A 23,441-nucleotide genomic window follows, 5' to 3' on the forward strand; every position below is an offset into this window, starting at 1 on the left:
TGTTTACTTTGGATGCTTACTGGAACCATCCTGTCTTGTTTTTTAATATGTTTTGATGTTGTCTGCTGTCTTCGGGACATTCAGTAGTTATTTTCTTCATTTACTGATTGTAGATCTGTTTGTTTCATCCTGCTTTTTTGTTTTATTTGGTTATGTCTGAGCAGGCAGGCAGGCTTTGCGTTCTTTGTTTTTTACTCATCTGTGGTCACGACACTTTTCACCTTCTTCTCTGATGGGCAGGGCTAGTTGCTCAGCTATGGTGCAGCAGGGCAGGTCCAGCTGAATGGGTGGAGCTGCAACGGGTAGTTTGTGGCACACGCTAGGCCAACAGGGCAGGCCAGGAGTCAGTGCTGGGCAGGTTCTTATAGGCCATGCCTGTGCTGTTCGGGGGGTGTGATGTTCTGTGCACTGTGCAGGTAGGCAGAGAGGGGAGGGAGGTTATGATGTGTGGAGCTAATATGGGTATGGGAAAGAGAGAGAGGAGAGAGAAACAGAAGCCAAAAAAAAAAAAAAAATGCTAAGGAAGCTGGCCATTAGAGTGGAGTGATGAGAAACTGAGAAATGGAGGGAAAAAAAGGAAAAAAAACTAGATAAACATTTGGAAGAAAAAAAGAGAAAGAAAAGCCCCCCAGTGGTCCCATCGGTGTGGCTGCAAAAACCAGGGAAGGCTCCCAGGCTGCATAATATAGCCTGGCTAGAGGGGGTACAGATGTCACATAGTGCCAGGTATGCAGGAGGCAGGAAAAGAAGTTAAGTATAGAGAGATGAGAACTGAGAAATGAAGAGAGACAGAAAGGAAAAAAAGAGAAAAAAAAAAAGTAAAAAGAAATGCCCCCAGGGATCCCTTCTATGCAGCTGCACACATTGGGGGAGTGGCTCCTAAGCCATGCAGTGCAGCCTGGGTAGAAGGGGCTCCCAAGCTGTGAATTGTAAAAGGAAACAAACAAAACAAAAGCAAAAAAAAAAAAAAAAAGCTTTGGGGCTTCTACCAGTGTGGTGTCACGGGCAGGGGGTGGTTCTCCAGGACAGCGGCACTTCACAGCCTTTCAAGAGGAAGCAAAGATGGCACACCGAGCCAGGTGTCTGAGAGAAAGGAGGGAGAGGTGGTGGGAGGCATGGAAGAAACCAAAAGAAATGGAAGAAAGCAACACCAGCAACAGACAAATGGTACTCAGTATGGGTGGGGTGAATCCAAGCAGCCCGGGGCTGAAACAGTTGCCTTCCAGACAAGAGACTGCAGCCAGCGGGAAGCAGAGGAGGCTGAGGGGCAGGGAGGAAGGATGGGGGTTAGGAAAGCGTGTATAGCTGGTTACTGGGTGCTCTGGCTCCTGCTGGGAGCATTGTGAAGCTGCTTTCCTGTACTCCCCATCCGCTGATCTCCAGTGTGGGTGGGGTGAATCCAAGTGGCACGGACGCTGTACTTCCCAGCTGGCTGAACCAGTCACTAGCCAGGAAGCACAGAGGTAGAGCAGTGGGGAGAGGATGGGGGGTGGGAAAACCTGTATCGCTGGTTACTGGGTGCTCTGTCTCCTGCTGGGGGCTCCGTGAAGCTGCTTTCCTGTGCTCCCTGTGTGCCAATCTATGACGGGTCCAAGATGGTGAATCCATGCTGTGTTAGCTGATAAGGGACCTCTGCATGTATCTCTCCTCACTCTCTGTTCTCTGTCAGTTTCTTATTCCATTTGGTGCTCGGATGACTTCTTTATCTCTTCATTTGACTCTTCAGGTTCCAGGACTGACGTTGTCTCTGTTTTGCTTAGTTTTTCAGGTTTTGGCTGGAGAGGGACGGTGTGGTGCTTCCGTCTACGGTGCCATGTTGGCTGGAAGACACCACCATCACCTATTCTGAACTCTCTTCTGACCATTCTCCAATTTCTGAGACTCTTCCACTGTACCATCTGGAGTTCGCAGTCCACCATTGGCAAAATCCTCTGTATCTTCCACCTCGCCCCTGAATACTCCCTTTACCTTCTTGCTCTAATGCAAACCTGGCTCCAGAGCCCTTCTACTACTGCACTTGGAGGTAACAGAAGGGTCCTTCTTGCTCTTCATTGCCACTTTCAGGTTATTCTCCCTTCCTGTTTTTAATTTCTCCCTCTGCCCAGTATTTTAAAAAATTTATGTCCTCTGATGTTGTCATCTGCTCATTGTTGCAACACTCACCTACTCAGTTTCAGATTACTCTGCCTTATTTCTCAAGGACTTTGGCTTTTGGCTACTGGCATTCTCTCTAGTACTTCTCTTGTTCTGTTGTTCAGTAAGTACATAGATCATCCTTATGATGCTTTGTACTTGACTCTCTTCTAATGATCCTGTCCTCTACCTATCTTGGACACTCACTGCCATGGCCATACTCCACACTGGGCTTCTTCACTCCTCCATAATCTCAATTTCGTGCATCCCACTATCTAATTACCAGTTTGTGGTGGTTATATCTTAGAAGTGGGAGGAACTGATGACACCACATGTGCACCAAGAGAATATGAAAATTTTATTACTCACATAATGAGACTTTTTGGGGCGAGCAGGACAGGCTCCTACGCAGGTCCAAAAGTGGCTCAAGAGAACAGGGAAAAAAATTTTTTGTTTTATGACAGGGAGTGAAGCCAGGGTGAGGGTTCCCTCACATGGGCCAGGTCTTGCACGGTTTGAACTTCCCACTGGCACTAAACTCCCCCCCAAATGAAGCCCACTGTCTATCATCAAGTTGAGTCCATCTCATAGCCACCGTATAGGACGGAGTAGAACTGCCCCATAGGGTTTCCAAGGCCGTAAATCTTTACGGAAGCAGACTGTCACATCTTTCTCCCTTGAAGCAGCTGCTGGGTTCGAACTGCTGACCTTTCGGTTAGCAGCTGAACACTTAACCACTGCACCACCAGGGCTACTTGGTTACCAATAAAGGAGGGAGTAATCAGGCTTCTTACCAGCTTTCCCAGGTATAGGGCAGAAGGCGAAAGGGGACTGACAGGGTTTGAAAGCTGTCAGCAAACATAAAAAATGGAATCAGACTCTATTATAAACCTCCTATCTTTCTAAATAATTCGCTCTTGTTCCTTGACTCTTACAATTCTGCAACCCCACAAAGACTTGCAATTCCCCCATTATATCACCTTTTCACTGTCCTTAGCCCCTCCATATCCACTTTTCCACTGTCGACCAGTTTAAACTCCACCGTGTTTAAATCACTCCCTTGCACACATTGTTAGCTCCCCTGCCCCTCCCTCCCTTCTCTTTGGGAAAGCTTGATTAAGCTGAATTCTTAGCCCACTCGGAAACTGCATCCTGGCAGCTGACCGCTGCTGGAGAAAAAGGCCCGTCCACACTGTCTTCTCCTGCTTAAATTTACGACCATGAACCTCGAGGGGGCCCTTAATGATGCTCAGCCCAAATACTATTTTTTTTAGTCCACTCATCCTCCCATTCTCTTTGATAACTATTTCATACTGTCTCTTCTCTCCTCAATCTTCCATTACTCTTCTCTACCGCCTCTCAGCTCATGTTCTTGCTTCCTGTGTCTCTGATAAAATTGAAACAATCCAAAGAGAACTTCCACAGATTCCTGCCACCACCCTTACCCACCTGCCCACTCTTTTCCAGAGATGAACAGTTTGTACACCTGTCTACAGAAGACCTTCCACTTGCGTCCTAGATTGCAAACCTTCTTTTCTTCTTCAGGATGATGTTTCTACATTAACTTTTTCTGGATCATTCCTATCAAGTACAAATATTTTCCTCAACTTTTTTCAACCTACTTTTGACTCCACTTCCACCACTAGTTACTGTCTGATTTTGGGGCTCCCCTTTACAGAGCTGCTCAAAAGAAGTGTCTGTACTAGCCATTTCCAATTCCTCACCTCTCATTTTTTCTTAAACCCACTCTAATCAAGCCCCCTCCCTCTCCCCCCACCCCCCCAGGTCCACCAAAAGGCTACCAGTGTCCTCCATGTTACTAAATCCGTTGGTCAATGCTGTCCTCACTCACTTGACCCATAGGCAGTATTTGACACACAGAAGCATTCACTCCTCCTTGATACACTGCTTCACTGGCTGCTCCTTCGTAGCCTCCTTTACTAGTTCATTCACTTGTCCCCTCTTAAAGTTGAATTATCCCCAGGGCTTCATTCTTGGTTCTCTTTCTATCTACACTCAGTCCCTTGATGATCTTGTCCAGTCTTGTGGCTTCAAACACCATCTAAATGCTGGTATCTCATGTATCTCTTGCTTAGAACACTTTCCTTGTATGTCCAACTGCATACTCAAGATCTCTACCTGGCTTTCTAAGAGAGATCTCAAACTTAACACGTCCAAAACTGAACTCCTGATCTTTCTGCTCAAACCTGTAGTCTTCTCCCACCTCTGTTAGTTTTCTTTTCTCTCATAGTTCTTATCAGCTTTATCATTCTATTTTTTTTTTTATTACATTCAATATTTATTGACCATTTCTCCCACCCCCAAAATATAAGCTCCACCAGGGCGGGAGTTTTTTAATCTGTTTGGTTCACCTATGTGGCCCAAACAGAACAGTGCCTGGATGCTCTTTTAATTAGGTGCTCAGTAAATATTTATTTATTGAATGAATGAAACCAGTAGGATCCATCCTTAGCTTGCTCAGAAATTACTAAGCCTCATAACCCAAACTGATAAATCAATGAAAAGTGGGTTCATCTGCTAGCAATAAAGTACCACTGAGGTTTAAAACCTGAGTCTGTCTGTGTTCAGGGAAGGAAGCAAAGGGAAGGTATCTCCCCAGAAACTGAAAGCACCAGAACAAAGCTTATGTAAAAACCAAACGAGTTCTAAATGGCCACCCAAACTTTGTTGGCACTGTGTGAAAATGTGGTATCTTTCATTCCAAGTTACTCTTGCTCTCCCGAAAAAGTGGCTCTTTTTTCCCTTATTTGGATCTCACTGTCAAAAGAAAGACACCACACCCTGCGTTATGGAGCCCTAATGGAGCAGCTATGCCACGTCCCAGGTCTCCTGTGTTCAGGACTGTTTTTGATTCAGTAGTATTTTTCTTTTGCATCAGGGTTCCTGGGTGGGGCCAGGAAAACTTCTCAGAAGCTGTTTAAAAACAATACAAACCAGAAAAATCGGAATTTTAAAAAGTCCACTAAAAATAAAAAGTTTAAGGCGAACTGGATTGGGGAGGATACTGACTTCGGCAGACGGAAGCCCTGTCCACCTTCGCTCCACGCGCTCGGCTGCGGGCGCAGAGCCCAATCCACAGGGGATGCGCCCGTCGGCGTTTCGGGCTGCGGCAGACGTCGCTCCCTGCCGCCTGTGCGCGGGGGACAACGAGCCAGTCCCCGGGGAAGGAGCCCAAGCTTCCTTGAATTTCAATGGAACCCGCCCAGACACGTCCTGACTGAGGGAGCAGTCTACCCTGCTGCTACGCAGCCCGTCAGTCTTTCCGGGGCTGGGCGGTGGGACGCGCGGCAGAGGCAGCCCTGGGGGCCCTGAGCCGGGAGCGGGGAACAGAAAGCAGGGTCCCCGGTGTCGCTGCTCCTTCCGACGCGGCGCGTGCCTCTAGCGGGAGCGCTGCCCCCTCCCTCCTCCGCGCGCCTCCCCTTTAAGCGCAAGGCGCAGCTTGATTTGTGTCGGCGGAGGCGAGGCGCGACTCCCCTTTATGGCGGAGTCCGCGGCAGTGGCTCTGACAGCCGCGGCGGCCCGGCGAGCAGAGCAGGAGGCCGGGCCTCTGGCCGCCGTCAGCGCTGCGAGGCCAGGGGGAGCCGCGCGCGCGCCGCGGCGGGGGCGGGAGTGGGGGAGTGGGCGGGCCCGGCCGGGTAGGGGGCGGGGCGGCGGGGGGAGGCGGGGAGCCCGGCCGCCAGTGCTCCGGGTCCGCCTCTGACTGCGGCGCGGCGGGGCGATGTGTGATTACCATGGCGAGGAGTCTCTGTCCGGGGGCCTGGCTAAGGAAACACTATTACCTCCAGGTAGGCCGGCGGCGGCCCCACCGCGCGCCGCGGTCTCAGCCCGCTGCGCGCACTTTCGCTCGCGCCGCGCTGGACTCGTCGCTTCTCTCCTCTCCTGTCCCTAGGTCCGCACCCGCCGGAACCCCGCTGCCCCCTGCCGTCCGGCACCTGGCGGCGCGCCCTCCGCGGCCGCCCGGGTTCTGCAGCCCCAACGGCGGCGCTGCCGGCTCCCGCGCCCCCACGGCTACCCCTGCTCCTCCTGCGCCCAGGCTGGCCCGGCTTCGGGGCCCGTCCTCGCTCCCCGAGAGCTTCGAGGTGTGACCCGGGTGCCACCCTGCGCCCCGGGCACTTCCCTCAGACCCACGCCCCTCGCAGTCGCGGCTCGGGACGTGCCGCGGTTTTCTCCCTGGTCCTCTCGGTGTTCTCCCCCTTTCCCCTTGGGCCCCGCAGGTCGAGTATTCTTGACTACTGTGTCCTGGGTCTTTAATCAGTGATAGAAAAGATGGTGTATCAGTCCTCCATATTTTAGAAATTTATAGCAATTTGACACATCAGTGTTTTAAAACCCCCCCATAAGCAGCAAGCGCCTCGTGCTGGGTCCCTCGGTGAGGTCTTTCCATCACATCCATATTTAACTGGGAGGTAGGGTTCCGGAAGCCCGCGAGGGGCGGGTGGGTGTTTGCTTTTTAAAAGGAAAGAGGACAGTGTCTGGTGTACAGATCTCAAGTACCCCAGCCATGCAAACGTAATTCTCACTCATGTCGTGTGTTCTGCTCGCGTGTTAAATTTGTCGTGATTTCCCGTTCCACCCTCTGTACCGCTGCCAGTCTCTGCCTTCGAATCCGACTACTGTCTTAATGTCCTGTTGGACATAGTAGACAGCAGGAGTTAAAAAAAAAAAAAAACCAAACCCGGTGCCGTCGAGTCTAGTTGAGCCCAAATCTGTTAAGCCGATGGGAAAACAACTACAAATCAATGCCTCGCTTGGGTCAGCAGTGTTGTTTGCATTAAAAAAAAGAGGACAATATTTCTTTGCCGCTTTCATGAATAGGCGTAAAGATATTGGTAGATAATTTTGGGAAGAGAGTTTGTGGTTAGCTGGTGCTTTTATAAATTATGAAAAAAGTTGAGATAGAACGGTCATGGGGCAAATAAATCTTACGGTTTTGTTTGAAAATTGTATGTGTCAGATCTTATCCTGCAAATGAGTGATGTATTGCAAATTGGAAGCATGATTTGGCAGTCCCATAATATGAAGGGGTGGGAATAAAACTGAATACCTTGAGTTTTTTTAAAGGCAGCTTCACCTGTAGTAATTGTGCCTTGAGTAAAGGTAGGATAACCCAATCTTTTATGCGTAGAAAGACAGTGGTGAGCATGCCTAAGACTAGGTACTTCTTTGTAACCCTTTATGTGAGCAACAGATATCTTTCTAGGCTCTATCCCAAAAATAAGTTTATTGGGGTTTTTAAAATTGTGCTTTTCTTAAGAAGCTCTCTATGCTTTTTGATTTGGTTGCAGGCTTTTTTTTTTTTTTCATTTTATAATTTGATCCCTTTGGCTGTAAATGCTCTCCACAGATGTGGCTATGACAACATTTTTGTCATTATAGCACAAGAGCTTTCAGAATAGTTGGGTTAGGACTTGTTTTGCAAATAGTTATGCTTCCATTAATGGCAAACATTTGGCATTTCTCCCTTCCTGAATTTGCACATCCTCTATTACCAAATCAAGATAAACTCAGATTTCAAGCATTTTAAAAGGACTTCAGGGCATGGTGATATTTTAGTAGGCTATTTCTATATAAAATTTTTATTAAGTAGAAAATTTTTTGATTGTCGTATTGTATTTGAAATGAAAAAAATTTAAAACCTGGAAACTAGAATCTCAGAGGACTGGTGTTTCAAACATCTTCTTGGTATTAGTATTTATTCTCTTTATGAATTTTTTCTTAATAGTCCCTCACCATACTGCCTCAGTTTAACCAAAGCTTTAAAAACAAGCCTTCGAATTACCCAATTGTCATATTTCTGTTCCATGTTGCCTAAATATCTCACCACCTGCTTTTTTTCACTTTCTTCACCTCTAGGCATTTTGGACAAAGTCAAAATGTTTTCAGCTAAGACAGTTATATACAGCTAGTTTCTCAGCTACTGAAGGGAGACTTAATATACAGTGCTCCTTTTCCTTTTTTATTTTTCATGTTTGCATTCAAATTGATATTAAAATCATATTCCTTTAGGAATAGCATGAGACGTGAAAACAGAGCTGAGTTCTGTTTTAATTCGTGCACCAGGTTCATTATGACTCTGAACCTTTTGTTTCCATAGATTCCAAGTCATAAAGTAGAGATTGTGTTCTTAGCTAAGTATGTCACATGAGTGTATGAGGATAAGCTAGGCGAAGTTAAATGTTTTGTGACATTTTTACTACAGTTTTAATAGAAGATATGTGGAGTTAAATGGTTAATACACATACGTAAATTCACTGAAGTCCTTCAACTATAGATTACAGACTTTCCCTTTTTATTATTGATCATTTCTTGAACTAGGTGCATGATATGATTTATCTTGTTGACTCGATTACTTAATATTTGTTGTATGCCTGCCACATGCCAGAAATTGTATGAGGTGGTGAGGATTCTATAGGAGCTAATAAGCAAATACCTTTGTGGTCCTCATGGACCTTAAGGTCTAAGTGGGGGAGACATACATTAATCAAATAATTATAGAAATACACAGTTACTACAGTAAGTGTTATGAAGGAAAAGGGGAGGAGCCAAAGACTGCTGGAGTGAAAGGAAAGTTCCTTTTTCTCTTTTAAAAGATTTTTGGTATGGAGATTTTTAATACTTAAAAAAATTAAAGAATAATGAGTTTTCATGTACGTGTCGCTTGGCCTCAACAATTATCAGTGTTTCTTTCATTTTCCCCTCTTCTCTGGCCCCCTCCCAACTAAAGTATTTTAAAGCAAAGCTCAGACATCATCACATCATTTCATACAAATACCTCGGTACACATTTCTCACAGATAAGGATATTTTTAGACATAACCACAATACCATTATCATGCCTAACAAAATTAATAACAATTTCTTGTATTTTCCCCAACTCTTTCTAGGTACATGTCATTCTGGGGGGACTGACTAAATTCAGCTCGCCATAGTGTGGGCTTTCTGTGATTTGAGAGGGTCTGTCCCTTTTTTAAAAATTGTGCTGAAAATATACATAGCAAAACATATGCCAACTCAATGATTTCTATGTGTTTGAGAGGGTCTGTTGGCAAAAACAAAATAAAAACCCTCCCCTTACCAGCTTATTCGCATTCAGAATTCTTCATGTAGGGAAACTAATTCTCATTTCATGTTTTGAGAGAATGTCTTAAAATACAAATGTCGGTTTAAGCAACATTTTTGTGTGAATGTATTATTTTATAGTGAGGCTATAATTAGGCAAATAGGTATAAGAGATCCTGTTCTGTTTGGGGCTAGGGGAAGGGGTGAAGAATACAGAAAGGAATTGGGCTTCAGAGATAGGGGAAAAAGAAGGACTCAGCAAGGGGAGAGGGAGGTTGCAGGGACCAGCTTTATTCAATTGCAGTTTTCTTGTTTGTCTTCAACTGGGTGGAATCAATGAGCAATTATGTCCTGAGGTATTCAGGCCTTGGGACTTGCAAGTTCTTCTCCCTACAATTTACAGTGAAAAAAAATTAAGCAGCTGACTTAAATATAAAGGATCTTCATTCCCAGCAGTTTAATTTATCCAGAAAAACTTGAAAACCAAACCCATTGCCATTGAGTCACTTCGAACTAAGAAGTGGAACAGAAGACCTAAACACGTTATTAGGCCAATTAACTGGAATGTCCCATGAAACCATGACCTTAAACCTCCAAACTAAGGAACCAAATCCCATGAGGTGTTTCCTTGTACATAAGAAGCCTCAGCAGCTCCTCTTTTTTTGTATCAACATACTTACCACAACCTTTGCCAGTTCAGCCACTTACAGGTATACAGTTTATTGACAGCAATTACAGTAATCAGCTATGCCACCCTACCCTTAATCAATGTGATTTTTCTGTCACTATTAAACTCCCTCCCCCCTTCCCCTTCCCTCCTGCCCCACTAATAAACTTTGGTCTCTATATATTTGCTTTTTTTTGTCTTTTTTTTAATAAGTGAAGTCAAATAATATTTGTCTTCTTGTGATTGACTTATTTCCCTCAGCATAATGTCTTCCAGCTCCATCCATACTGTGGCATGTATCAAGACTTCATTTCTTCTAGCTGAGTAGTACTCTAAGCTTCCCTTGGTGAGACATCATTCCCAGAGCAAGCTAACTTAGAGTTCCATCCTTTCCAGTTATTTTGTTGATGCCTTTAGCACATCCTGGGATGACTAAATGTTGTGGCACATTGAACAGAGCAGAGTCCTGCCTCTGAGATCAGAAACTGGGTGTGTTGACCAGCAATGACCATTTTTAAGCGGTGTTTTTCTTCTGTACATCACTGTGGTCCATACTACTCTCATCCTGTTATGTGTAGTAACCCGGAATGACACCTGAATTTGTCTGTTTTTAGCAATGTGTTTTCTACAAATTAGGATTTCTTTGTTTGGAGTTTGCTTATAGTCTGAGTAGGGCTGATAAGACAGGAGCTCTATAATTGTTGGTTTTAGTTTAGGTAAAACCCAAAAACCGAACCCGTCGCCATCAAGTTGATACTGACTCGTAGTGACCCTAGGACAGAGTAGAATTGCCCCATAGGGTTCCCAAGGCTGCAATCTTTACAGAAGCAGACTGCTACGTCTTTCTCCCACAGAGCGGCTGGTGGGTTCAAACCACCAACCTTTCAGTTAATAGCCGAGCGCATAACCACTGCGCCACCAGGGCTCCTTTAGTTTGGGATACTTTCTTTCATTTCACTCTCATTAAGTCCTGGGAGAATGGAAATTAAGGCAATTTAGGGTAGTTCTCTATATTTGGATTATACAAACTTTCCAGTCCAGTCATTCCTCTCCATGCCCTGTTGCGTGTAAAAGCTGCCACAATTTTAATGGAATTTGAAACACGAGATACTTGGAGACTTCTGTGGGTTTCCAAGTTATTTAGATTGCAAAACTTTTAAATTTCTTGAGGCATCCTTTTAAAAATGATTATGCTGGAGGTTTCAATATGTGTTCAGTTGGGCTGTCATGAATGAATGGATAGATGGTATGTTCTGGCACCTGTTTAGATTTCTGTTACCTGGTCCTTTGGCTTTTATTAGTACTATTTTTCAAACATGACTGCTGTGGATTGTTTAGTTTCTTTAAGTATGACTTAATGTGTGTGTTTTGTGGGATTTAGTGCCAGATTTACTGATACAGATTAACTGGCCATGGCGACAGTGTTGACAAGTAACAGTAGTAAGAGGAATGTGGCTTCTTGCCCATTGTCATTTTCTGGAGTTATTTTAAATTAAGGGTAATTAGGGAAGGTGGGCTTTCCCTATCCCTCAGAGGCTGTAGAGAGAGGCCTGTAGATGGTGTAGTTGTGGTCGGATTTACTGTTCAGATCAAAGCTTTTGCCTGAAAATGAATCTCCAGATCTGGGGTTGGCTTTCTGAGACTAGTGCCCATGCACAGAGAGCGTGTGCATTCCATAATTCTTATATGCAAGCATAGAATTATAATACAGCCGTCTGATATTATCATTAGTTGCTTTTCTTCTCCTGTTAGGAGCTGAAAGAAATGATGAATATTCCGGCAGATTTCAGCCTCACCACAGTTCAAGACTGGAGCATACAGTATTTTTTTCATTGTCATTTTCCCAGTGCTCCAGTTTTTCACCTTGATGTATTATAGTGTTGTTTTATATTGTCTATAGAAAAAAAATTTTTTAGCAATTAGTTTAATTTTTAATGTTTTCGTTTCTCAAAGTTGGGTCTAAAGACAAATGTATCATTCTCTTCAATAGAAAAAGGTATAGTGAAAAGATAAACTCACAGTTTTGATATTTCCTGTTCATTTCTAGGTATTCAAGTATTTTGTGAATAGTTTTCCTTAAAACTTTTTGGTCGACAAAGTATATGAGTTTAAAAAAACCAAGTTATTATAATGTGAACTTTTTTTTTTACTGTGGGAAAAATATATACACTATAGCTTCTGAAAGCCAGAACCTGTGTAAGGTGGAAATCTGTCAGAGAAGAAAAACTCAAGTATTTCCACTAAGAATGAATGATAAGAAAGTGGTAAGACTGCACCCTTCAAAGGTGGGAAACTTGTGAGAGCAGAAAAATAAGGCAGTCTTGTTGAGCTCTGGCTCTCACAGGTTTCACTGTATATTAAAACATTTGCCAATTCAACAATTTTTACAGGTACAGTTCAGTGACATTCATCATGTTGTGCACCTATCACCACTATCCTTTTCCAGATTATTCCATCACCATTAACAATGACTCACCCTTAGTCCCTGCCTTCCACTCCTGGAAACCACTAATAAACTTTGGTCTCTATTTAAAACAAACAAACAACAACCAGTTGCCTTGAAGTCGATTCCAACTCATGGCACCCTCTGTGTTTCAGAGTAGAAGTGTGCTCCATAGGGTTTTCATTGGCTGTGACCTTTCTGAAATAGATCTCCAGTCCTTTATCCTGTGTCATCTCTGGGTGGATTCAAACCGCTAACCTTTCTTTAGTAGCCAGGCACTTATTGGCCTCTATACATTTGCCTATCCTAGATAGTTCATGTAAGTGGGATCATATAATATTTGTTTCTTTAGTGACGGACGTATTTCAGCATAACGTTTTCAAGGTTCTCTTCATGGCTGAGTAATATCCCATTGTATATATATACCACATTTTGTTTATCCGTTCATCTTTTGATGGACATTTAGGTTGTTTTCACCTCTCGGCTATTGTGAATAGTCCTACAGTGAACATTGGTGTGCAAGTTTATGAACATCTTTTAAAAACCCAAAATATTAGTGGATGGGTTTTTCTTTAGAATAGTTTCATCTTCATTTTTTTGTTTCAGATTACTGTTTATCCAACAGAGTTATGGATTATTGTAAACAGTGTTCCCCTTTCTTTCCTAAGAACAGAGTAATCAAGTTTGAGGATATTCTTTTAAGAGAGATTTATAATGTACTAATATTTTTAATAATCTTCTGAATTAATTAGGACATCTGTTTCAGACATACACAGCATTAGAGTCACAGACTCATATGTCCTAGACCTGGGATCACAAGTTTTACTCCCTTCATAGATAAAAATCAACATAAATCCAGTCCCCAAAATGTGAGGATTAATCAAATCCACCTTCCCACTACCCGTTCGTTTCTGACACCAGCTGCCCACGTGGTACTTTCTCTCTCTAACCTTAACCACCCAGAGCTAGATCAGATCTCATGAGTTAAAAGGACACCATCCTTCAGACTTCCAAATAGACAGACACCAGCTGCAAGCTCCAGAGTCCACACGACACCCTTATTTCTGACCTGCTGGCTGCAAATTCAGAGGTTTCCCACTGCCCCTTAAGTATCCTAGCAGCAAACTTGGGGCTCCTCTGGACTCTCTCATTTTCACCTCTGGTTCCCTCTACTCCTTTGGTTTCGATAATTTGTTAGAATGACTCACAGAACTCGTAGAAAATACTAGTGATTACAAATTTATTTTAACAAAAGGATACAAATCAGGATCAGCATAAAGAAGAGACGCAGGGGGCAAGGTCTGGGAGGGTTCCCAATACAAAGCTTCCATTTCCCAAAAAGGGCATGCTACCATCCCATACACACCAAGCACTAATGCCAAAGATGAAGAAATTGAAGATTTTTACCAACTTCTGCAGTTTGAAATTGATCGAACATGCAATCAAGATGCATTGATAATTACTGGTGATTGGAATGCAAAAGTTGGAAACAAAGACAAAGGGTCAATAATTGGAAAATATGGCCTTGGTGATAGAAACCACACCAGAGATTGCATGATAGAATTTTGCAAGGCAAATGACTAATTCATTGCAAATATCTTTTTTCAACAACATGAACGACGACTGTATACTGGACTTCACCAGATGGAATACACAGGAATCAATTGACTACATCTGTGGAGATAGCTCAATATCATCAATCAGAGCAAGGCCAGGGGCTGACTGTGGAACAGATTATCAGTCACTCGTATGCAAGTTCAAGTTGAAGCTGAAGAAAATTAAAACAAGTCCATGGGAGCCAAAGTACAACCTTGCGTATATCTCACCTGAATTTAGAGACCATCTTAGGAATAGATTTGATGCATTGAACACTCATGACTGAAGACCAGATAAGTTGTGGGATGACATCAAGGACATCATACATGAAGAAGGCAAAACGTCATTAAAAAGACAGGAAAGAAAGAAAAGACTAAAATGGATGTCAGAAAAGACCCTAAAATTTTCACTTGAACATAGAATAGCTGAAGTGAATGGAGGGAATGATGAAGTAAAGGAGCTGAACAGAAGATTTCAAAGGAAGGCTTGAAAAGACAAAGTATTATAATGAAATGTGTGAAGACCTGGAGTTAGAAAACCAAAAGGGAAGAATACTCTTACCATTTCTCAGGCTGAAAGAACTGCGTAAAAAATTCAGGATTCAAGTTGCAATTTTGAAGAATTCTATTGGCAAAATATTGAACAATGCAGGAAACATCAAAAGAAGATGGAAGGAATACACAGTCACTATACCAGCAAGAATTGGTTAACATTCAGCCATTTCAGGAGGTAGCATATGATCAAGAACTGATGGTATTGCATGAAGTCCAAGCTACAGCGAAGGCATTGGCAAAAAGCCAGGCTCCAAGAGATGACAGAATATAACAATTGAGATATTTCAACAAATGGATTCAATGCTGGAAGCACTCACTTGTTCATGCCAGGAAGTTTGGAAGACAGCTACCTGGCTAACTGAATGGAAGAGATCCATTTTTGTACCCATTCCAAAGAAAGGTGATCACAACAGAATGTGGAAATTATCGAACAATATCATTAATATCACATGCAAGTAAAATTTTGCTAAAGACAATTCAAAAATGGTTGCAGCAGTTCACTGACACGGAACTGTCAGAAATTCAAGCCAGATTTAGAAGAGGACGTGGAACAAGGGGTATGGTTGCTGATGTCAGGTGAATCTTGGCTGAAACCAGAAAAATGTTTAACTGTGTTTTATTGACTATACAAAACATTCAGCTGTGTGGGTCATAAGAAACTATGGATAGCGTTGTGAAGAATGGGAATTGCAGAACACTTAATTGTGCTCAGGAGCCCTGGTGGGCCAGTGGTTAAGAGTTACAACTGCTAACCAAAAGGTCAGCAATTCAAATCCACCAGCCACTCCTTGGAAACCCTATGGGGCAGTTCTGCTCTGTCCTGCAGGGTCACTATGAGTTGTAATCAACTTGAGCACAACAGGTTTGGTTTTTTAATTGTGCTCATCTGGAACCTGTACATAGACCAAGAGGCAGTCGTTTGTACAGAACAAGGGTATACTGCATGGTTTAAAATCAGGAAGGGTGTGTGTTGTATTCTTTCACCTTACTTATTCAGTCTGTATGCTGAGCAAATAATCCAGGAAGCTGGACTATATAAAGAAGAATGTGGCATCAGGATTGGAGACTCATTAACAACCTGAGATATGCAGATGACACAACCTTGCTTGCTGGAAGTGAAGAGGACTTGAAGCGCTTACTGATGAAGATCAAAGACCACAGCCTTCAGTATGGATTGCACCTCAGCGTGAAACAAAAATCCTCACAACTGGGCCATAAACAACATCATGATAAATGGAGAAAAGATTGAAGCTGTCAAGGATTTCATTTTACTTGGATCCACAATCAACACCCATAGAAGCAGCAGTCAAGAAATCAAATAACACATTGCATTGGGCAAATCTGCAAAAGACCTCTTTAGAGTGTTAAAAAGCAAAGATGTCACTTTGAGGATTAAGGTGCACCTGACCCAGACCACAGTATTTTCAGTTGCCTCATATGCGTGTGAAAGCTGGATAGTGAATAAGGAAGACCAAAGAAGAATTGGTGCCTTTGAATTTTGGTATTGGTGAAGAATATTGAATATACCATGCCAGAAGAATGAACAAATCTGTCTTGGAAGTAGTACAGCCAGAGTGCTCCTTAGAAGCAAGGTTGGTGAGACTTATCTCATGCACGTTGGACGTGGTATCAGGAGGGACCAGCCCTTAGAGAAGGATATCCTGCTTGGTAAAATAGAGGATGAGCAAAAAAGAGGAAGACCCTTAACAAGATGGATTGACACAGTGGCTGCAACAGTGGGCTCAAACATAACAACAATTGTGAGAATGACAGAGGACCAGGCGGTGTTTTGTTGTGTTGGACCTAACAACAACTAACATAACTAACCGTTCCATGTGTACCTATGTTTTCACCAACTAAGAAGCTCCTGGTACTTCTGTGTCCAGAACCTTTATTGGCTTCATTGCACACGCATGATTGGGACCTCATTACATATGCATGGTTGAATCATTCTCCCCTCCCCCCCTTAGGTCAGTTGATATCAGGTCAGAGGTGATCATTCTAGTTTGGCTAGCCCCACACTCCGGAGCACAAATCCTCAGGCAAAGTCTTTAGGCCTAGATAACAAAAGGCACATCAATTGCTTAGGCAATTCCAAAGATTATTTCTCAGGAATCAAGGACAGAGGCCAAATTGTTCCCTATAAAATAATTCATTACCTCACACTCCCTGCCCCCTTGAAAATTAGAGCTTCTTCTTTATTTTAAATGTAAAATGTAGATCAACATGCCATCCTACGTACTATTGATTGTATTCTGGATATTTAAAAAAAAAAAAGCTGAAAATGATGTTTTTTGAGATAGTTGGAGAAATTTGGAAATGGACTCTACATTTGGATAGTATTATGCTATCAGTGTTAAATTGTATAGGAGAATATTTTTAGAAGATATAATCTGATGTATTTAGGGTCAAAAGTATTATAATGTCTGCTATTTTCAAAATGAGTCTAGAGAAGATAGCATGTATGTATATATAGAGAACAGGGTGCCTAAACCTCAGCACTATTGACATTTTGGGCTGGATATTTTTTTATTGTGGAGGACTGTGCACTGTAGGATGTTTAGCAGCATCCCTGGCCTCTACTCACTAGACACCAGTAAGCACGCCCAAGTTGTGACAATCAGAAATGTCTTCAGACACTGCCAGATGTCCTCTGGGAGGCGAAATCATCCTAGTTGCGAATCACTGATACAGAGAAGAAGGAAGGCAGCGATAGAGGAAGAGGGAGATTTATGCACATTTAGAGAGAGAAAGCAAGTAAATAAAGGAAAATGTTAGCAATTGATGACTGTAGGTATAGGGTGTAAGGGTACTCAATATAATATTGTTTTAAATTTTCTGTAGGTTTAAACATTTTTGAAATAAAAAATTGAGGAAAAATAAAATGAGACTGGATTTCTTAATAACTGAATATGATTAGAAATGGATAGATTCTATCCAAAGTGACGTTAAGAAACAAGAAAATGAGATTTAACAGAGAACAGGTGAAGTTGGTGTTTAAAGAAAATGTTTTAGTTTTCCAGCGTTCCCACAACAAATTACCACAAATTTAGCAGCTTGAAACAGCACTCATATATTATCTTACAGTTGTGTACTTTGGTATCCTGGGCACAGCGTGGCTCTGCTGCTTCCCTGTTCCTCGTTTCGCAAGGGTGCGATGAAGGTGTCAGCAAGACTGAATTCCTTCCTGGAGGCTCTAGGAATGAATATACTTCCAAGCTCATTCAGATTGTTGTCAGGACTCGATTCCATGCAGTTGTAGAGCTGAGGTCCACACTTCCTTCCTAGCTGTTGGATGGAGCTTGTTCTTAGCTTCTAGGAGAATTCCTTGGTTCATGGCCCCCTTTTTTCATCTTCAAAGCCAGCAACAGCGGGTTGCATCCTTCTCATGCTTGGAATCTCTGTGACCTCCCCTTCTCTTTCATCTTTTCTCTACCTTCCTCTGCAGTATCACTCTTACGGACTCTTCTGCCTCCCTCTTCTGCCTTTAAGGGCTCATATGATTACATTGGGTTTGCCCAGATAATCCAGGATAATCTGTATAGAGACAGTTGATTAGTGACCTTAATTCCATCTGCAGAGTCCTTTCACAGCAGTACAGGTACCTAGATTAGTGTTTGATTGAATAACCAGGGGTTGGGAATCTTGGGGGGATGTCCCTAGAATTATGCCTACCACGGAAGATATGACTGAATTCCAACAGTTAAAAAAACCAATCATTTCCACATATTTTGAGTTTTTTGCTTTCACATTATTATGTTTAAAGGCAGTGCCATTAAAAAGATTTTTTTGAGAGTTATTACTAAATGTTTATCATCTTTAGCAATTATTATGAGAAAACCAAAAAAAAAAGAAAACAAAAAACCTAAGCTACTACCGTTGAGTAAATTCCGACTTGTAGTGGCTCTGTAGGGCAGAGTAGAACTGCTCCATAGGGTTTCCAAGGCTATAAATCTTTACAAACGCAGACTGGCATATCTTTCTCCCGAAGAACAGCAGCTAGTGGGTTCAAACCGCTGACCTTTCGGTTAGCAGCCAGGTACTTTAACCCCTGCCCCGCCATGGCTCCTTTACTATGAGAGGAGCCTTGAATATTTATAAAAGGAAGGAAAATGCAAATAGCTGCTAAATAATCACATTTGGAAATACTTATTTAAAAAGTTTTTTACAATAGATACTATTCTTAAATCTTTTGTACCCTTATATGAACTAAGGAGTGAAAAAAATCACTTTATGAACTTTAAAATGTACTATTTCTTTCTGTTTATTACTACCGTTCACCAAAGTTTTTGTTCTTTACCCCTTGTCTTAATTATCTCGTGCTGCTATAACAGAAATATCACAAATGGATGGCTTTAACAACAGAAATTTATTTTTTCACAGTTTAGGAGGCTAGAAGTCCGAATTCAGGGTGCTGGCTCTAGGGGAAGGCTTTCTCTCTCTGTCAGCTCTGGAGGAAGGTCCTTGTCTCTGAGCTTCTGCTTCTGGGCAGTCTTCTTGTCCTTTGGCATCTCTCTTCCACCATCTCTGCCTCTTTTGCTTGCTAGTTTAATCTCTCTGATATTTCAGAAGAGATTGATTGAAGACATACCCTACACTACTCCTGTCTCATTAACATAACAAAAACAACCCATTCCCAAATGAGATTATAACCACAGGCATAGAGGTTAGAATTTACAACACATATTTTTGGGGGACACAGTTCAATCCATAACACCCCTTAAAGAAGACAGTGCTTTGTTTTATTTTAATGTACCAGCTTACAGCACTCTCAATCATACCTGACCCAGTAGAACTAAATTTGGCTTCAGCCAAGGCACAGCCTGGTTATTACCCTGGTCTTATTCTTTATCCTGAGCACAAGCTCAGGATGTACAAAATGATGCAATATAGTACAAGCATTTTTATATAAATTAAAAAATATTCTGTAACTACCTCCAAAATAGTGAACTCCAATAGCTTACACTTGAGTACACACTCCTGTCTCTTTCACATTCTTTTACTCTTACTGGTACCATCATTATCATCATCATGACCGTTGCTACTCCCATTTCTTTCAATCTCTTAACCCCTTCCTGGCTTCCTTCCTCTCCCGTGCAGCCTGGACCCATGATCTGTCACTTAAGCTGCACTGATTTCCTACTCACTGCCCCCTAGCTTCTTTGACCTTCCCTTACTCCTACCCTGCCTCTTTGCTTTATAGCCTCCCTTCCCTGCCCACCTGCTTTCCCCAGGACTCCAACCTTCTCGTTCTCATTTTGTGCCATCTTCTGGGGGTAATTATCTCTCTTCACATGGCTTCTACTACACAAATGCTCATCAGGCTCAGCTGTCTATCAGCCCAAGCCTCTCCCTCAGAACCTCAGCTCTGCATTACCAGCTGCTTATCTGATGTAACATCGAGGTAGCACTCCATATTCAACATGTCCAAACCTAAACTCCTCGTTAGGGATTGAAATGTGTCCCCCAAAAGATATGTTGAAGTCCTAACCCGTGCACTGGTGAATATGACCTTGTTTGGGGAAATAGGGCTTTTCTTTACAGATGTTATTAGTTAAAGTCATAGCAGAGTAGGGTGGGTCCTAATTATTACCCGTTCTGAGTGGCATTTTATAAAAGAGAAGGACGCGAAACAGAATCAGACACAAGGGAAAACAGCATGTAAGGCTCCTCCTACAAGCAAGGAGTGCCAAGAAACAGCAAGAAGCACCTGGGGCTCCCAGAAACAGAAAGAGACAAGGAAGGATCTTTCCCTAGAGCACAGAGGAGGGAGAGAGTTGGTGGTGCTCTTCAGTTACACAAGGAGGAAATATACCCAAGTCCTTCTAGACTCATTCCCCTACGCTTACCCCTATGTTTAGTTCCTCAGCAAGTTCTAGAGAGCACAATGCCTACATAACTTTTGAATGCATCATTTCTTCTTCATTCTCTTGCTGGTACCATAGTTCAGTCCCTCCTTATGACCCATCAGGGCCACTGTAATCGCCTCCAGAAAAGCCTTCCTACCTCTTCTCTTCCTTTCAGATCCATCTGGCACATCACTTCCGGAGTACAAATCTGATCAAGTCTCCCTCCCTGCTGATGAAACCCTTCAGTGCCTTCCCAATGTTGTCAGGAGTGCAGTCTGAGTAAAGGCTTTCATTTCTAGCCCCTTCCTGCCTTTCTGTTTACTCCTACCACCACCCTCTCATGCACCATTTGCTGTAACAACCCTGAAACACTTCTAGTTTCCCAGACACACCATGCTATATCTCTCATGTGTCAATCTGTGTACCCCACCTTTTTTCTTTGCCTGAGAATGCCCTTCCCCCATTCTTCCTGCGTGCCTTTTCACCTGGTTTGTTCTCACCTTTGTACTTTAAGTCTCAACTCAAAGAGGAAGTGACTTCAGCAGTCCCTCAGCGCCACCCCTACACTGGGTTAGTGTACCTCTTCAGTGCCCCAGACTGTGTGAGCATGATACCCAGCACAGAGTTCTCTCGCAGCAAGTATGATACTCAGTGTGGTCAGATCTTTCTGCTGCCCCAGACTGACCTCCCTGAGAGCCAAGATGTCAGTTTGCTCTCTCTATCCCCTCCGCCTCACCCAGAATGATGACTAAATGTTTGCTGAATGAATGAATCAGCATAACCAGTGGTAGAGATACAGAATTTTATGTAGCTGATCCTATAGATTAACTATTTATATAGAAAGAATATGTGTACACAATAAGTCTAGTATAGATAAGTTTATGATGAAAACCAGGTCTCTTCTACCACTTCTCCCTAGTCCCAGCCTTACTCCCTAAAGCTGCTTTTAACCACTTATATTTTTAGATTTTCTTTTTTCATACCTCTAACTTCTAGAGGTGTGTTCTCTAAAATGAGTTGTATACATCCTGGGAGGTGTATAAGATGCTGAATTTGAGTGCTGGAAGAAATCATTGGAAATTTTCTTAAATACTTTTTTTGTATAATAAAAATGTTTATTTTTGTGAGAATAGCTGATGATTTTCAGTAAGTATTTTGGCTTATTATTATAATAAACATTTTCTTCCTTTGAAAAATCTATTCAAAGTTATTCTTATATACCTTTAATTTCTATTTTTGTGTAATATATATATATAATAGATTAGTATAGTCGTAAATTTATATAGAATAAAAATAAGTAAATATACACATGTTGGGGATTTGTGCTCAGAAATATTTCCTGAGAGGGTTATATAATCAGAGTTTAGAGATCTCTGCTCTAAGTAATAGACTTTTATCTCTGTTTCTTGATTTATCAACTTTGGGTAATTCCTACTGTGATGGATAGGTTGGTATGTCAGCTTCGCCGGACCGTGATTCTCAGTGTTTATATGTGACCCCTCCCATGATGAAATCTGCTGTGAGTAGCCAGTCAGTTGAAAGGGCGTTTCCTTGGGGGTGTGGCCTACATCCAAATATAAGCAGACATTCTGGCTTTTTGCTAACTCTGGATCCTGCAGCTGCCTCCTGTTTGACCTCCAGTTCTTGGGACTTGAGCTATCAGCTTGCCTGCCAATCTTGGGATTTGTTGATCTTCGATCTTCACAGCCTGTGAGCGGAGACCTGCTGTCCCACCTGCTGATCTTGGGTTCGCCAGCCCTTGGAGCTACGTGAATCAGGAGAAGCCTTGCAGTCTCGCCTGCCAATCTTGGGACTCATGGATATTCACAGCCTGTGAGCAAGAGCCCTGCTTTCTGACCTGCTGATCTTGGGTTTGCCAGTCCCTGTGGCTATGTGAACTGGGAGAAGCCTCTATCCTAATCCACGGACTGGGACATTCCAGCCCCTCAATCGCGTGAACTGTTTTTGTTTATACAAATCTCTCTGTATTTATACACTTTACTGATTTTGCTTCTCTAGAGAACCCAGCCTAAGACACCTACTGACTTTCCATTTTAAAAAATAAGTTCTTAGCTTTCTTACACTACCATCTTCTCATTCTCTCTCTTCTAGTGTTTGATGGTTTTATTAATTCTAGTTCTGTTGCTTAACTTGGTAACTTAAGGTAATAACTCCTCTATTTCTTATTTTATCCACCTTTGAAAGTCTCTTAACTCTATTTTTAAGAGGGAGCATTAAAACGTGTACTTCTTTTCCACATATCATTCGTCACTCTTCCCACTTTCTGTCAGCTGCACTTCTACTTTTACATTGTCAAATTTGATAACATTTATATTTTGTCCTGTTACCACAGTCAAGTCTCCATATAAGTTGAATCTAAAAGATGAAAACTATATTATGTTTTTGTGACTTGTTAATTCTTCCATAAAGGAAAATCTCCCTTATGAACCTGAGACCCGTTGACTTTAGCATGCAGTTATTTTCCGCTTGTCATAGAAAGCAGATAGAATTAACAGGCCGTGACAATTGCCTCTTGTTATTAAGCAGATTACTGCAAGGATTTATCCCTTTTTAGAAGCTAGATCCTATTTCTGCCATTAGGGAGGATAACGTGAAGTTTGCAAATTCAGTATAAAAAGTCCCATTTTTTTTTGTTCAGAAACCGTGATTACTTCCTTTAAATGTTCCTATTAAAGAATAATTTGTAAAAACCTAGCCTTCAGGATTCCTAAGTGACAGGTTATGATTTGATATCCCTGTGGGCCGCAATTTCTTTCCTGAGCAGTCAGTATACCTTCTCTTTAGGAATAGTTACCTGGTTGTGCTCAGCTGCAGGGAGCAGACATTCCTTCTGTCACCTGCCGCCCTACCGCTCCCACTGCCACAACCCAAGTGAACTGAGCTAGTTCTGGAGCTCTGGAACGTTTGAGTAATGAAAATGGCTCTCATCTTCAGGGAGAGCATTGCAGGCAGAACCGGGTATCATTTTTAAAAAATAGAAAGTAAAACCCTTTGGCCCACCTTTTTCTGAGGTTTTGAAATTTGTGTCTTGAGACCAAACAAATCAAAGTTAGTTCTGGCCCAAGGTAAACAGCATCTCTAATTTTAGGGCCCCTTAAA

The 23,441-nt window shown here is 42.5% G+C and overlaps 1 protein-coding gene across 1 annotated transcript in view; it reads left to right on the plus strand.

The window, feature by feature from the left end:
- Positions 1–5,839: 5,839 nt before the first annotated feature.
- DIPK1A (divergent protein kinase domain 1A) overlaps positions 5,840–23,441 on the plus strand; it is a 147,788-nt gene continuing 130,186 nt past the window's right edge. Inside the window, exon 1 of the mRNA XM_049879776.1 lies at positions 5,840–5,939. Within this exon, the coding sequence (XP_049735733.1) occupies positions 5,886–5,939 (54 nt within the window). The 5' untranslated portion in view covers positions 5,840–5,885. The remainder of the gene's footprint in view (positions 5,940–23,441) is intronic.

Source organism: Elephas maximus, chromosome 3, assembly GCF_024166365.1.
Source record: "Elephas maximus indicus isolate mEleMax1 chromosome 3, mEleMax1 primary haplotype, whole genome shotgun sequence".
Lineage (NCBI taxonomy): Eukaryota > Metazoa > Chordata > Mammalia > Proboscidea > Elephantidae > Elephas > Elephas maximus.